Below are 16,308 nucleotides of genomic sequence, written 5' to 3' on the forward strand. Positions count from 1 at the left end.
CTCAGCCGTCTCTTTCCCAAGCTGAAGAGCCCAAACCTTTTTAGTCTTTCCTCATACGAGAGGAGTTCTATCCCCTTTGTCATCTTGGTCGCTCTTCTTTGAACCTTTTCTAGTGCCGCTCTATCTTTCTTAAGATAAGGAGACCAGAACTGAACGCAATACTCCAGATGAGGTCGCACCATGGAGCGATACAGGGGCATTATGACATTCTTAGCCCTGTTAACCATCCACAAGTTACAAGACTTTCTGAAGATCGCAAGCAGTGTTATGGAGGTCTGTAAAACCTCTGAAGATAAGAAAACAGACTTAAGTTTTAAAACGGGCCACCTCTCACTTATTCATGTACAAAAGTGATAATATCTGCAAAGCCGATTGTTTAAATGATTGCACATGAAAGTTACTTTATAAAAACAAAATCACCAGAATATTTGAGGCTGCTGTTAGGAATGGAGTCTGCAAAAGAATTCCACCAAACTGGAAACATCTGGGTGTTTCTCTTTTGTTCTACTCGCCATCGTATGAAATGCGCTCTACATGCCACAGTGGCCATTATAACAGTAGACTCCTTCGTTCCCCGCAAGGATGGTTGATCGTTGGAATAATCTTCCACCTCAGGTAATTGAGGCCAGCAGCGTGCTCGATTTTAAGAAAAAATGGGATAAGCATGTGGGCTCACTTCGAGGAAGTGCTTAGGGGAGAGGGTTCTTCGAGTGGGCAGACTTGTTGGACCGACGGCCCTTTTCTGCCGTCATATTCTTTGTTTCTATGGTTTAACATTGGGAGGAATGGCCCAGTGCTTCTTTACAGACTGCAGAGCGGCCTGCAGGCAAGGGGAAAGCGCAGTGGCGCAGTAAAGGGCGGTGGGGTGGACCCCCCCCCCCCCGGGCACCATCTTGGTGGGGGCGCAGGCATTGTCATAGAACTGGGGGAAGAACCACCCCAGGCGCCATCTTGGTGGGGGCACAGGCAGTGGCAAAATACAGGGGGGGGGGCAGGCTACCCCGGGCACCATCTTGGTGGGGGCGCAGGCAGTGGCATAATACACGGGGGGCAGACCATCCCAGGTGCCATCTTGGTGGGGGTGAAAGAAGTGGCAAAATATGGGGGGGCGGACTATCCCGGGTGCCATCTTGGAGGGGGCACATGCAGTGGCAAAATACGGGGGGAGGAGCAGGCTACCCCGGGCACCATCTTGGTGGGGGCGCAGGCAGTGGCATAATACGCAGGGGGCAGACCATCCCAGGTGCCATCTTGGTGGGGGTGCAAGAAGTGGCAAAATATGGGGGGGTGGACTATCCCGGGTGCCATCTTGGAGGGGGTGCGGGCAGTGGCATAATATAGGGGGGTGGACCATCCCAGGCACCATCTTGGTGGGGGCGCAGGCAGTGGCAAAATACAGGGGGGGGTTGGCAGGCCACCTCGGGCACCATCTTGGTGGTGTCGTAAGGGGGATGCCCCGGGCACCATCCTCCTCTCTGCCCCCTGCTCCTCCTCCGCACAAACCCCCCCCCCCACTACCGCGTGTACACGCCGCTTCCTTTCCTCCATACCTCTGTCATGTTCCTGGCGTGAGCAGCATCCCCCAACCTACTGCGGCGTCTGCGTCGGATTTCCTTCTGATTCCACTTCATGGACCTGCGTCTAGGAAGTGACGTCAAAGGGAGATCCACCAGGAACATTACAGAGGTATGGGAGAAGGGGAGTGGAGGGGGTGGGGAGAAAGGAACGTATAAGGGTGATGGGGCAGATAAAAGAGCAGAGGAGGGGTGCCACCGCTCCGGGCGCCTCTCACCCTTGCTAAGCCACTGGGCGCAGGCACCTCTCCATCCCCCATACCTCTTTAAATCTTCGCCAGCCTGAGCAACTTCTCAAGCCTGGCCTGGCTGAACTCACTTTTGGGCCAGGAAGTGATGTCAGAGGGAAGGCGCGATTGGCAGGCCGCAGAAGCTGTGTGCGCAGGCAAAGATTTAATGAGGTTTGAGGGGAAGGAGGACGTGAGGGGGCATGGGGGGAGGGAAGGAGAAGGGGGTGCGGAGAGGAAAGAGTGGGAAGGGGCTCCCCCACCCCCGTGGCCTCCGACTCTCGCTAAGCCATTGGGAAAGGGTGAACAACCTATGAACAGGGAACAGTTGCTCTGCTCCCTAATCCAGCCCCTCTTCTGTTGCTTCTGTCCTTGGCCAAACAACCCCCCCCCCCACCAGTTCCACTTTTTTTATTATTCCTGCAAATTAAATCCTGCGCACGCTCCCTTCAAAGAACACTCTGACTCAGCAGGTGCTCACACATGGGGGATGTGAACCTGGATGTCCTGCAAATGGTTGGGGTTTTTAAAATTTCTTTTTAATATTTATACTGTGTACCACACGCGCTCATATCTATGTTAGTGGTCTTATTCTGCCAAAATAGCCTCAGGCAATATTTTTTTTTTTGATAAGTAGAATCAACAAATATAATGCTAAAATGCACCATATATTGTAATTCAGCACATATGAACATTAAGAATAGCCTTACGGGGTCAGACCAATGGTCCATCTAGCCCAGTATCCCGTCTTCATGGAGGCCAATCCAGGTCACTAGTAGCTGGCAAAACCCCAAATAGTAGCAGCATTCCATACAGAATCCCAAAGAATGGCAAGATTCTGGAATCCCAAAGAGTAACGAGATTTAGAACCCCAAAGAGTAGCAACATTCCATACAGAATCTCAAAGAACAGCAAGATTCCAGAATCCCAAAGAGTAACGAGATTCTAGAATCCCAAAGAGTAGCAACATTCCATACAGAATCCCAAAGAATAGCAAGATTCCAGAATCCCAAAGAGTAACAAGATTCTAGAATCCCAAAGAGTAGAAACATTCCATACAGAATCTCAAAGAACAGCAAGATTCCGGAATCCCAGAGAGTAACAAGATTCTAGAATCCCAAAGAGTAGCAACATTCCATACAGAATCCCAAAGAATAGCAAGATTCCAGAATCCCAAAGAGTAACAAGATTCTAGAATCCCAAAGAGGAGCAACATTCCATACAGAATCTCAAAGAACAGCAAGATATCGGAATCCCAAAGAGTAACAAGATTCTAGAACTCCAAAAAGTAGCAACACCGATCCAGGGCAAGCAATGGCTTCTCCCATGTCTATGTTGAGGGTATGACCCACTTTGCAGACCTCGATGAAAGAAAACGGAAGGTGAAATCTACTGGGGAACTGTAGAAAAGCCCTTGTAGACTCCCAAGAAATCCACAGTGGATCTTATGAGCCAATTAATTCATTATTTAAGTATGTCTTCAACCCTTGAATACTTACCGTCAAGCACTGCCTTCTGCTACACCCCTTTCATCTATTTAAGTTTCTTTCCCACCCTCTTGGTTTGTCCCTCCCCCCCTAAATTTATACGATGTATCCTATTACCGTTTTTCATTCTGTATCCATCAGTACCCTATAGTATGTCTTTAAAAAAAAAAATTTTTATTTTGTTTTGGGGGAGGGGCGTTGTATTTATGATATTACCCTTGAAACATTTGTACAAATGTTCTACATTTTATGTAAACTGCCTAGGGTTTTAGGCGGTATAGCAAATCCAATAAACGTGAACTTGAAACTTAATTCAGAACACGCCTAATCGCTGCCCAGACCTACCCTACGTTATAAAATAAACGCTTATTTTTTAGCATGTGGCTAGTGTGTTCCGATGCCATAATTACCGTGGGAAGCCTGGGCATGCCACGCGGTAAGGCATTTTAAGCTATGGTTAGACGGTAGCATATCAAAAGGACCCCCCCCTATGTTTTTTGTGCATTGAAAACCAAACAGAATTGGGCCTCTCCTGTGTACAGAGAGACCGCTGCCTAACCTTCAATTTTCTGCATGATTTTCCACACCCACTTACTGCTCAGCCGCAATATAATCCTCGATGAGGGGGGTGCACTTCACTTCTGCCACTTTGACAAAGTCTCTGATCTCACTGAAATCCAAGCCCAGGTTCTCACCACGGATGGTCACTTTTGTTCCTCCTTCTCGAGGGCCTGTCAACGGAATGATCTGAAACACAAAGATAGAGGGGAAAAAGGATAAAGGCATCTTTAAAAGGAAAGAAAAGAAGGAGAACACATATCAACCTAATGATGGAGCAGAGTCCGTGGGCAGCGCGAGGGCGGGCCTATCAGCGGCGAAATTCAGTCCACAATCCATATGAAGTTACAGGGCTGCCCTAACTTTGGCGGGTTGCTTATCCAGATATTGGATTGAATAGTGCCAGCGGTCAGTGCTAATGCCAAATATTCAGAACTGGCCACTATGGAAGTCGCTTTCAATAGGTCACCTTAAGTTATGTTATCGAGATATTGCACGCTAAGGCCCTAATTTTATAAAAGATGTCTAAAGTTAGGCACCTAACTTCATTATTTAATAAGGATTAATTAGCTCCGGCAATTGAAAATTATAATTACATTGCAATTAATTAGATGGTAGGCACCTAACTTGGTAGTGTCTACCACTTTGAGGTGGGTGTCTGCAAGAAGGTGCATATCAGAAAACAGGTATGGTTAGGGGCAAATCTTGGGCGTGTTTTGTAGGCCAAGAAAACCCTGGTATGAATAGAGTGCACCTAAGGTTTCAATGCCTACTGGTGGCTAAGGACACTAGATGCGATGCTATAAATGATGCCTAACTTATGATTAATCCAACGCATAGAAAGGGATCAAAATATGCAAAAAGTCAATAACACCCTCCCAAAAAAAGAGTACACAAACCAACGAAACTGGGACCAATAATTCTTTATTCAATGAAAGGCCTGACACTGCCAGTGTTTCGGCTCTTCGCCTGCCTCAGGGGTCTTTACAGTTGGCTTTCACCTATTTTCCTTTTAAAAGATAATTGGATGAACGATGGCTAGAGGATAACTCCATAGTCTGCTATTAAGACATGGGGAAAGTCTCTGCTTGCCCTGGCTCGGTAGCATGAAATGTTGCTACTATTTGGGATTCTAGAATCTTGTTACTCTTTGGGATTCCGGAATCTTGCTATTCTTTGGCATTCTGTATGGAATGTTTCAAATATTTGGGTTTTGGCCAGGTACAAGGGACCTGGATTGGCCACCCTGAGAACGGGCTACTGGGCTTGATGGACTATTGGTCTGACCCAGTATGGCTGTTCTTATGCTCTTATGTGTGCCAAGTATAGGACAATTAAGCCATTGTAATATCACTGATGAGGTTGGCTCTGAGACATTATGACATCACAATCTCAGCTCTGGAATGTTGCTTTCATTGGGGTTCCGGAATCTTTGAGATGCTGGAATGTTGCTACTCTTTGGGATTCTAGAATCTTGTTACTCTCTGGGATTCCGGAATCTTGCTATTCTTTGAGATTCTGTATGGAATGTTGCTATCCTTGGGTTTTGGCCAGGTACAAGGAACCTGGATTGGCCACCGTCAGAACGGGCTACTGGGCTTGATGGACCATTAGTCTGACCTAGTAAGGCTATTCTTATGATCTTATGGAATAGGTAAAAGATCACTATAAAGACCCCTGAGGCAGGCCAAGAGCCGAAATACTGGCAATGTTGGGTCTTTCATTGAATAAAGAATTACTGGTCCCAGTTCTGTTGGCCTAACTTATGATTGACATTCGTGTTGCTTGGTGCCTAGATGTGAGGCGCTATTTATAGAATCAGGGCCTAAAAGTGTAGATTCTATATTAACAATTAGACATGTAATTGCTATTACAGAATATTAGCAGAATTTTGGGCTCATAGTCTAAAGCGCGCGAGGACAATGGCGCACCGACAACCGAGCGCGGACAACTGAGCGCAGGACTTAATCGCGACGAAGAAAAACATATTTTAAAGGGCTCCGACGGGGGGAGTTGGTGGGGAACCCCCCCCCACTTTACTTAATAGAGATCGCGCTGGTGTTGTGGGGGGTTTGGGGGGTTTTAACCCCCCTTATTATACTGGAAACTTAACTTTTTCCCTGTTTTTTAGGGAAAAAGTTAAGTTTTCAGTATAATGTGTGGGGTTAGACCCCCCCCCAATATGGCAGCGTGAGGCAGCGCAATCCCTATTAAGTAGAGTGGGGGGTTCCCCCCCACACCCCCCATCAGAGCCCTTTAAAATACGGGTTTTCTTCGGCGCGATTATGCCCTGCGCTCAGTTGTCCACACTTGGTTGTCCGCGCACCTTTGTCATCGCGCGCTTTTGACCTGTGACCAAATTTTGCAGTTACACACCTAAATTTAGGTGTGGACAGTTACATTTGCTCAATGGTTACTTATTTCTAACTGCTCGTATTTTGTTACCCAGATGCATAAGTGCTAGGCACAGTAGCATAGTAAAGGGAGGGAGGATCCGTGGGGTATACCAAGGGCACCATTTTGGCAGTGGGCGCCAATGCCTTTCCGTCGTCCCTCCCCCCCCCACATACCTCTTCAAATATTTGCCAGTACAAACATCTTCTATTTGCTGCTCGCACCGAGCTCAGCTCCCTTTTGACATCATTTCCTGGTCGAATGACCAGGATGTGATATCAGAAGGGTGCCGAGGCCGGCACGAGCGGCAGGTAGATGCTGCTGCTTGCGCCAGCAAACATTTCAAGAGGTACGTGGGGGCAGGGGGTGCTCAAGCGGCAGGGAGTGCACAGCGCAGCGATGCCGGGCACCACCACCGCACCATGTGCCAACCTCCCTTGCTATGCCACTAGCTAAGCATGCCCCTGACCCACTCATGTCCCTCCCGGTCTGTGTCCCCTTACGGTTGCACACCATGCATTTTTCACGCACAGTTTATAGAAATCTAACTAGTAATTATTGTCAATTAGCATCAATTAACCCCATTTAAATTGGTTGTAAATCCCAATCCTTAGCTAATTATTAAATCAGGTGCATAAATGATACTATTCTATAACTTGATGGCACACCTTTGAACACTAATCCCCAAATTCTTAATATGTATGCTCACAACTTGATTGGCCTAATCAGTGGCCAATAATCGGCAATTAATCCCTCATAATTGATGCTAATTGGGACTCATTAAAAGTTATGCACAATTCTATACATAGTATGAGACAGTCGCAATGTATTTAGGGGAAAAGGCGTGGCCAGGGGAGACTCGGGGGTTTTCCTAAAAGTTATGCGCGTTGTAATAGAATGCGCCCGATCCACTCACAACTTAATCGCAGGCAGTTAGGCCTGGATAAAGCTGGCCTAAATCGATACACCTAAGTTATTCGATGCATACAGGCACTAAGTGCAATTCTATAAAAGATATATGCACCTTGTAGAATTGCACTATGCTTCGCTCTAGTTGACGCCGACTATTTAGGTGTCATGGGAACATAACATAGCATAAAAATTGGTTTCAATACTGCATTACTGTTAAGTTCTGTGCGGTTTACAAAAAGTTAACTAAGCAAAGAGTTGAAAATATTTCAATTCCCTAAAAAGCTGGAAAACAAATAGGTTTTCAATGATTTCCTAAAGTTGGGAAGAAGTAGAGTAGTTTAAGGTCCTTATGCCAAAATGCTGATTGATAGGAAAAGAGACGTTGATGGCACTTTTTAAATTTGCAGAAGGCAGATAAAGACTAAATGGCCCATCTGCAGCATCCACTATCTCCTCCTCTCCCTATTGGCTAAGGCTCTTAACATTTGCATCTCCTCTTCTTATAGGCTAAGGCTCTTAATACCTGCATTGTGATGTCATAGAGCTTTATGGTTATAGAAACATTGTAACATGATGACAGATAAAGGCCAAATGGCCCATCCAGTCTGCCAATTCGCAGCATCTACTATCTCCTCCTCTCCCTATTAGTTAAGGCTCTTAACGTTTGCATCTCCTCTTCCTATAGGCTAAGGCTCTTTACACCTGCATTATGAGGTCATAGAGCTTTATGGTTATAGAAACATGATGACAGATAAAGGCCAAATGGGCCATCCGCAGCATCCACTATCTCCTCCTCTCCCTATTGGCTAAGGCTCTTAACGTTTGCATCTCCTCTTCCTATAGGCTAAGGCTCTTTACACCTGCATTATGAGGTCATAGAACTTTATGGTTATAGAAACATGATGACAGATAAAGGTCAAATGGCCCATCTGCAGCATCCACTATCTCCTCCTCTCCCTACAAGATCCCATGTATTTATCCCACACCCTCTTGAACTCAGACACAGTCTTGTCTCCACCATCTGTACCAGAAAACCATTCCATGCATCTACCATCCTACTTCTGCTCCTGAAACCAGCACTACAGATTTCGTTGCATCAGAAAATTAGTCATAAAGCCAGGAAGATAGCAAGTTACCCTTCCTCTGGTGTCTATCACACGACAGCTCCATTTAAGCATTTCACTTAAGTTTTCGCTGCAAAATCTTTTTAAGAACCTCAGGGTGGCTATTTTGCCATATGGACTTTTGAAACACTAAGCTGGATGTGACACAACTGATTTCCCCGTAATCCCCAGAGCACCGATTTCAAGCCGTTCAGATCCTAAATTCCTGGAATGCAGAAGAGTGGATTTGAGCAGCCCGAAACTGCCAAGCAGCTGGTGTATCACAAATAAACGCCTCCAGTCTCAATTTATATCCGCCGCTGACAGTGGCATTCTTTTAAAAATGCATTTTGCCTCTGGGCTGTTTTATAGTTCTCTAATTTCTCTGAGTGACAATATAAATGCAGCAGACAGAAAGCAACCTTGGAGATTCTCTTCTCTCCTTTCCATTGTCTCGTCTTCGATATATATTTTTTGACAGCCGCTGGTAAGCAGTGTTCTCCACTTGCTCAACAAATGCCATTAGCATCCGCTGGAGCTAACTTCGATACTAAGGGTGCCAAAAAAAAACCCCACTTTCCAAGAGCTGCTTGCAAATGACACCCAACTCCTAGGAGATTTCATGACAGAAACCGGGCCCGACTTTGAGGGGAAGTGGAATGCCTGCAAGGAGCAATGCATTGACATGCATGGACTGTAACAGCAGCTGATTCTTCTAATTCACTATCATGTTTCAATAACGCATGGAAAAGGAAAATGCATCTGCACCACATTCTTGCGGTGACAGAAACATCAGTGACAAAGAGTCCAAAGTATATCAGCTCTCAGCATTTGGAATTTGCTGTTCGAAGAAGAAAAAAAATGACAATAATTGCACGGTTCATAGACAACTCGGCGAAAGACAAAGGCGCGCGCCGACAACTGAGCGCAAGATGGAGGCGCACGCCGAAGAAAATTATAGTTTTTAGGGTCTCCGACGGGGGTTTTTGTTGGGGAGCCCCCCAGTTTACTTAATAGAGATCGCGCCGGCATTGTGGGGGGTTTGGGGGGTTGTAACCCTCCACAGTTTACTGTAAACTTAACTTTTTCCCTAAAAACAGGGAAAAAGTGAAGTTTTGAGTAAAATGTGGGGGGTTACAACCCCCACACCCCCCACAATGCCCCTACAACGCGGCACAATCTCTATTAAGTAAAGTGGGGGGTTCCCCCCACGCCCCCCCCATCGGAGCTGTAAAAACAGTAATTTTGTGTGGCGCGCGCCTCCGCGCTGCGCTCAATTGTCTGTGCACACCTTTCTCCTGGCGCGCTTTTGACCTGGCACCATAATTGCACATCCCATTTTATGAGATTCCTGAAATGGAAACTGCAATGAGGTTAACTTAAAAGCAACACCCGGAAATACTTTTTCATCGAAAGGGGGCTGGAAGACTGGACCACCCTCCCCGTGGAGGCGATGGAGACAAACATAGAGACAGAATGCAAAAAGGTGGGGGATAAATACAGAGGATCCAAGGAAAACAAATCGTACACAGGGGTGTAACCTGCACGGAGCAGCGGGTTCAACTCCAACCACCTTGTTGGGTAGACCGGATTGACCACGCTGGTCTTTATCTTCAGTATGTCTCTTCTATAAGGCCCTATATGGTTTATTGCCCGATTACCTCACCAATCATTTCTTTTTTCCAGACCCGGGCGGACCTCTCGACCCCAGTCGCTCTTTTCCTTCCCATCAGTTAAAGGTTTCTCGCGTAAGAGATTCATCAACAAATTGTTATCCTACCAAGCAGCTTCTAAAGATCCAGAATGGAGTCATCTGGTCCGTTCTCCTACATCATACATCCATTTTAGGACGCTCCTGAAAAAACACCTCTTCCCCAAACCTCACGGACCCAGTTTCAAATTAACCCTTTCTGACCCAAGACCAGACAACTTTCACTCATTATCTTACCCCCCATCACTAACCTCAATTTTTCACTCATTGTTTTGTATGCGTTTGTAAAACTGTATTATTCTAATTTATTAAAAATTAATGTTCCCGAGGCGGTATATAAATAAACATTTATGTTATGTCATGTTACAATGTTACTGTTATTGAATTTCTTGGAAGGAGATTGGAGCAGAGTAAGGGCTCCTTTTACAAAGCCGTGCTAGTGGTTTTAGCGCACGCACTGGGTTAGCGCGTGCTAGCCAAAAATCTACCGACCTAAGGGCTCCTTTGACGAAGGTGCATTAGCGGCTTTAGCGCATGCGACTTTTCATCACGCGCTAGCCGAAAAACTACTGCCTGCTCAAAAGGAGGCGGTAGCGGCTAGTGCGCGCTATTCCACGCATTGCGTTAAGGCCCTAGCGCGGCTTTGTGAAAGGAGCCATAAGGGCTCCTTTGATGAAGGCGCGTCAGCAGCTTTAAGGCATGCGACTTTTCATCACGCGCTAACCCCCGCGCTAGCCGAAAAACTACCGCCTGCTCAAGAGGAGGCGGTAGCGGCTAGCGCGGCCGGCGGTTTAGCGTGCGCTATTACACGCGTTAAACCGCTAACGCGCCTTTGTAAAAGGAGCCCTAAGTGTTTGACAAGTCTGCCAACAATCGTTTGATCTCCAACCAGGTCCTATGAAAGGGCAACAGCAGCAGAGCAGGACTAAGCATGGGCTCATAGTCAAAAGTGCACGGCGACAAAGGAGCGCCAAGACAACTGAGCGCAAGGCGGAAGCCCGCACTGAAGAAAAACAGTGTTTTAAGGGGCTCCGACGGGGGGGTGTTGGTGGGGAACCCCCCCCCCCACTTTACTGAATACAGATCGCGCTGGCGTTGTGAGGGGTTGTGGGGGGTTTGAGGGGTTCATTATACTGGAAACTTAACTTTTCCCTGTTTTTTAGGGAAAAAGTGAAGTTTTCAGTATAATGTGGGGGGTTACAACCCCCCAAACCCCCCACAATGCCGGCGCGATCTGTATTCAGTAAAGTGGGGAGGGGTTCCCCAACAACACCCTCCATCGGAGCCCCTTAAAACAGTTTTTCTTTGACGCGGGCTTCCGCCTTGCGCTCAGTTGTCTTGGCGCGCCTTTGTCGGCTCGCGCTTTTGACCTGTCACCCTGAACATGCACTTTCCAAGTCAGGAGCGAGTCAAACAGAAGGACGCGTGTTGTGTTATGGAAGAGTGTGATCAACCTGCCAGGTCGTCTTCTCCCCTGCTAGATAATATTTAGTCCATCTGGTCTTTTATGTTGTACAGTAATTCGATATCCATGAATGACTAGAAAAGCGAAAACACACATGCACATTGCCATTATCATCTACCTTACTGGGGAAACTGGCTTTGAATTCCCGGGTATTGTCCCATCCATCTCTACTCTCTTCCCCCCCAAAAAAACCCACTTGTTTCCTCCACAAAGCTTTGCAACCACCATCTTACCTGGTTGTCAGTTTCTGGCCACCCGTAAACAAAAAGTGAAGCTCGAGAAACAAAAAAACACGCATTTTCCTTTCCAGGAAATTTTCACTTTTGTGGAAGGGGTTTTTTCCCTTTTTAATGGAAATACGATTTTCCAATGATTTGATAAATATAGATGAAGCAGGCAAGGGGAGGAAAAAAGGTGATTTTAACCCACATGCCCCACTGAGAGAAAAGGTACCAAAGTGGAATACGTGTCTTATATATACCTTAAGGTAGAGGAATATCAACTGAATATTTTTGCAAAATTTAAGCCTCCGGTATGAATGTTAAGGTCATAAAACTCTCCCTCTTCTATTAAACTGCGCTAGCAGTTTTTAGAGCAGAAAGCCGCACTGAATAGCATGTGCTGCTCCCGAGGCTCATAGGAACTCTATGAGCGTCGGGAGCAGCGCGGCTCCCCGCGCTAGAAACTGCTAGCGCAGTTTAATAGAAGCCTCTGTGTGAAATTTGTCTGCCCTGGCTGGAACATTAGACCAAGGGCGAGCAGCCACAATCCTTGAGGGCCACAACCTAGGGTTACCAGATGTCCAGATTTTTAGAGGGCTGTCCAGACGGCCGGGATTTGAAAAGCTTCCAGATCAGGACCGCGTCGGGAGGACATAAACACATGTGCAGACGCAACGCGTGTGAAATCATTGTGCCACGCCTTCACATGCACAGATGCCCTCCCGACGCGGCTCTGAGCACGAGAAGAGGCGTAGTAAGAGTGAGCAGCACCCGGGGCAGCGGCATCCCTCCCCCCTTCCTGCCACATGCACCCCGTTCCCTTCCCCCGTATCTTTTTAACTTCTCTGGCGTGAGCAGCATACCCACGTCAGTGTCGGTTCGCCCTTCGATGTCACTTCCTAATGTACAGGTCCCGGAAGTGACGTCAGAGACAGCGCCGATACCGACGCAGGCAGCAACCTCGGACAGGGAAGTAAAAAAAAGGTATGGGAGAAACCAAAGGGTGCACGCGCGGGGCACGGAGAAGAGTAGGAGGGAGGGGCACAGAGAAGGAGGAAAAGACCATGCCCGGGGTGGATCGCATCCTCCATATCCCCCTTCAGTACGCCACTGAATGTGAGGAATGGAAGATTCTCCAACTTTCCTGAGGCCCTGCTCATGAGAAAACTCAAACCCAACTCAGATTTCTGCTGGGGGGGGGGGTGGCACTTATGAGGCTTTGCATCAAGATTTTGTGAATGGGATCTTCTCAAAGCAACTGCACAGTGGATTGCTGTAGATTAAGGCATGATAATGGCTCACCTCAGTTATCCTGGGGTTGGTGCATTTTCTCTGTGTGCCCGACAACTCCAGCCACTGGTTGTCCGGTACTTGGCAATGTTGCCTGAGGGTACACTTATCCTCTCCTTTACACCAGCCGCATTCAAAGTCAGGGTCGGCCTTCAGGCACAGGCCACAGCTCTCCCTCATGGCCCCGCATTTGTACAGATGGACTGTTGGCACAAGAAAGAAATTGAGCTGGGAGAAAATCCATCCGAGTGTCTATTGCATTTTCCCTCCACTCCTAGTCACCTTCAACAGGGAGCCACACACTGCAAGAGGTCATTTTATGACTTTGTGCCTATATTTAGGTACAATTAGGGCATCTAGAAAGTGTCTTTTTATAAAGGAATGTAGACGCCTACTTAAAATACTCTATATAGTCAAAATAATCTTTCCTAAGGATGTTCGATCTTCAACAATCTTGACAATATCATCCCAGGTATAAATCTTGCCCCTTCAACCTCAGCAACACCACTCGAAGCTCAGATACTTCATTGTTTCGAGATTTATATGTTATATCGTCATCGGTTCTCCTAACCTCAAAGCTATTTCTTATCATTTCATTTCAATATACTTAACTTTGCGGCCTCTTAATCAGGGAATCTTGGTTGACATGTTTCGCTATTTGCTTTATCAAGACCATTCCCCTGTAAGGTCAGCACCTTTCCTCTTGACCACGTCCCATGCGGTAATGCTACAGTAATTCAATTGATTTACTGGCACTATAATTAACCTATACTGCCAAATGGAAAAAGATGCCATTCTAGGAATGGAAGGCAGTAAAGAAAATATGACAGCTAGAGATGGGCACAGAGCAAAAAAATACATTTGGCTCGTTTTCAGCTTTCCTCATAATTTTTGGACTTTTCTGTACAGTTTTGTTCCACACATTTGTTTTAATGAAAAACAGAAAAAAATTTATACGTTAGAACTTTTCAACATATAATTGACTTACTACATATTAATTCAAAGCCAATGTCTGATCTTTCATTACTTGGTTAGATGTTTGTCTAGATTAAAAGTTAATTTAGTTTTACATTTTCCATCATTTAAATCTATTCGACATACAAGGATTTACGCGAAGTCTATTTTTCAATCAAAGGGTTCATATTTGTAATGCTTTGCTATCTTTTTTTAGCTCAGGTATCTTTGTATGCCATTTTCCGTAAACAATTAAAACCAAATTTAACAAAAGAACAGCCATATTGGGTCAGACAAGTAGACCCTCGAGCCCAGTCTCCTGCTTCCAACAGTAGGCAATCCAGGTCACAAGTACCTGGCAGAAACCCAATCAATAGTCGTTTATTTGAAGAGGAAGTACGGTAAATTTCTGAAATAAGTATGCCTTCAATGCGTTATGAAAAATGGATAAATGAGAGAGAACTCTAAGTAGAGAAGAAAGGTCATTCAAAATTTTTACAAACAAAAAAGAAAATGATCGACAGAAATTGGCCATAGTTTTTATTCTTTTAACAGTGGGAAAGCCAAGTTCAAATTTCTGAGAACTTCTAGAGTTAGAAATTTCTTGTGAATTAAATGAAACAGAGATAGTGCCTCTGAATATCCTTACAGACCACCCCCCCCCCCAAGCACTATCCTCTAAATATCCCTAGAGACCCTCCCTACACTTTCTGGATAGTGCCTCTGAATATTTTTACAGACCACGTCAGCGCTATCCAGATCGTGCCAGGGCAACGTATGGGCAAAGTGAAAATAGAGCTGGCAGTTATCCAGAGAGCGGAAACATTTGGACCACTAGCCAGACAACCACCCAGATAGAAAGTTATGGCAGAAAAATTATCGCCCTCCTTTTATCTGATTAGATATCCAGATCGCTGTACAGACAGTGGAGGTACTCGCAGCTCTTTTCAGATATTCAGGGCCGCTAATTTAAATGCTGTGGCAGTGTTTAAAACAAACCACCGATGAAAACAAAAATTGTGGATACAGATGTTCTGGAGTTAATTTATTAAACACTGACATATAAAACCATGAAAATTCAATGAAAAAAGTACAATGATAAAAATACTGTGATAAAAATCCAACAGGACCCTACACGGTCCGTGTTTCGGCGAACACGCCTTCCTCAGGGGTCCAATGGTTTGCAAACTCACATTTAACGAATTGGACTGAAAACAGTCTATTGTCTTTAAAACTGTGAGCAAAGAACACCGCAGACAAGCTGAAGGAGCAAAAAAATGCCCATCTGCAGTACCATATTTTCACGCATATAACGCGCGTGTTATACGCGCTTTTACCTACCGCGCATACCCCTCGCGCGTTATACGCGTGAGCGCGGTATACAAATTTTTTTACATAGTTCCCACCCCGCCCGACGCCCGATTCACCCCCCCAGCAGGACCGCTCGCACCCCCACCCCGAACGACCGCTCGCACGCGCTCCCACCCGCACCCGCATCCACGATCGGAGCAAGAGGGAGCCCAAGCCCTCTTGCCCGGCCGACTCCCCAACTCCCCGACAATATCAGGCCAGGAGGGAGCCCAAACCCTCCTGGCCACGGCGACCCCCTACCCCCACCCCGCACTACATTACGGGCAGGAGGGATCCCAGGCCCTCCTGCCCTCGACGCAAACCCCCCTCCCTCCAACGACCGCCCCCCCCCCAAGAACCTCCGACCGCCCCCACAGCCGACCCGCGACCCCCCTGGCTGACCCCCATGACACCCCCACCCCCCTTCCCCGTACCTTGGTAGTTGGCCGGACAGACGGGAGCCAAACCCGCCTGTCCGGCAGGCAGCCAACGACGGAATGAGGCCGGATTGGCCCATCCGTCCCAAAGCTCCGCCTACTGGTGGGGCCTAAGGCGCGTGGGCCAATCAGAATAGGCCCTGGAGCCTTAGGTCCCACCTGGGGGCGCGGCCTGAGGCACATGGGCCCAACCCGACCACACGGAGAGTCGGGGCAGTGCACGGAAAGTCAGGGCGGGTGAACGGAGAGTCGGGACAGCGCACGGAGAGTCGGGGCAGTGCACGGAAAGTCAGGGCGGGTGAACGGAGAGTCGGGACAGCGCACGGAGAGGCGGGGCAGTGCACGGAAAGTCAGGGAGGGTGAACGGAGAGTCGGGACAGCGCACGGAGAGGCGGGGCAGTGCACGGAAAGTCAGGAAGGGTGAACGGAGAGTCGGGACAGCGCACGGAGAGTCGGGGCAGTGCACGGAAAGTCAGGGAGGGTGAACGGAGAGTCGGGACAGCGCACGGAGAGTCGGGGAGGGCGAAAGGAGAGTCGGGGTGGCCAGAAGAGAGTCGGGGTGGGCGAAAGGACAGTCGGGCTGCATGCGCGGTATACCCGTGAGCGCGGTATACAAAAGTTTTTG

At 47.3% G+C, this 16,308-nt stretch overlaps 1 protein-coding gene across 2 annotated transcripts in view; it reads right to left on the reverse strand.

Moving 5' to 3' along the window:
- The window catches only part of PLXNA4 (plexin A4), a 1,110,463-nt gene that overhangs the window by 248,321 nt on the left and 845,834 nt on the right, over window positions 1-16,308 (reverse strand). For both annotated transcript variants that reach the window (XM_033958729.1, XM_033958728.1), the window contains exons 12-13: window positions 12,955-13,145; window positions 3,884-4,035 (exon numbers count right to left, since the gene is read on the reverse strand). In XM_033958729.1, the coding sequence (XP_033814620.1) occupies window positions 3,884-4,035; window positions 12,955-13,145 (343 nt within the window). The remainder of the gene's footprint in view (window positions 1-3,883; window positions 4,036-12,954; window positions 13,146-16,308) is intronic.

This window comes from Geotrypetes seraphini, chromosome 9 (assembly GCF_902459505.1).
Source record: "Geotrypetes seraphini chromosome 9, aGeoSer1.1, whole genome shotgun sequence".
NCBI classification, from domain to species: domain Eukaryota; kingdom Metazoa; phylum Chordata; class Amphibia; order Gymnophiona; family Dermophiidae; genus Geotrypetes; species Geotrypetes seraphini.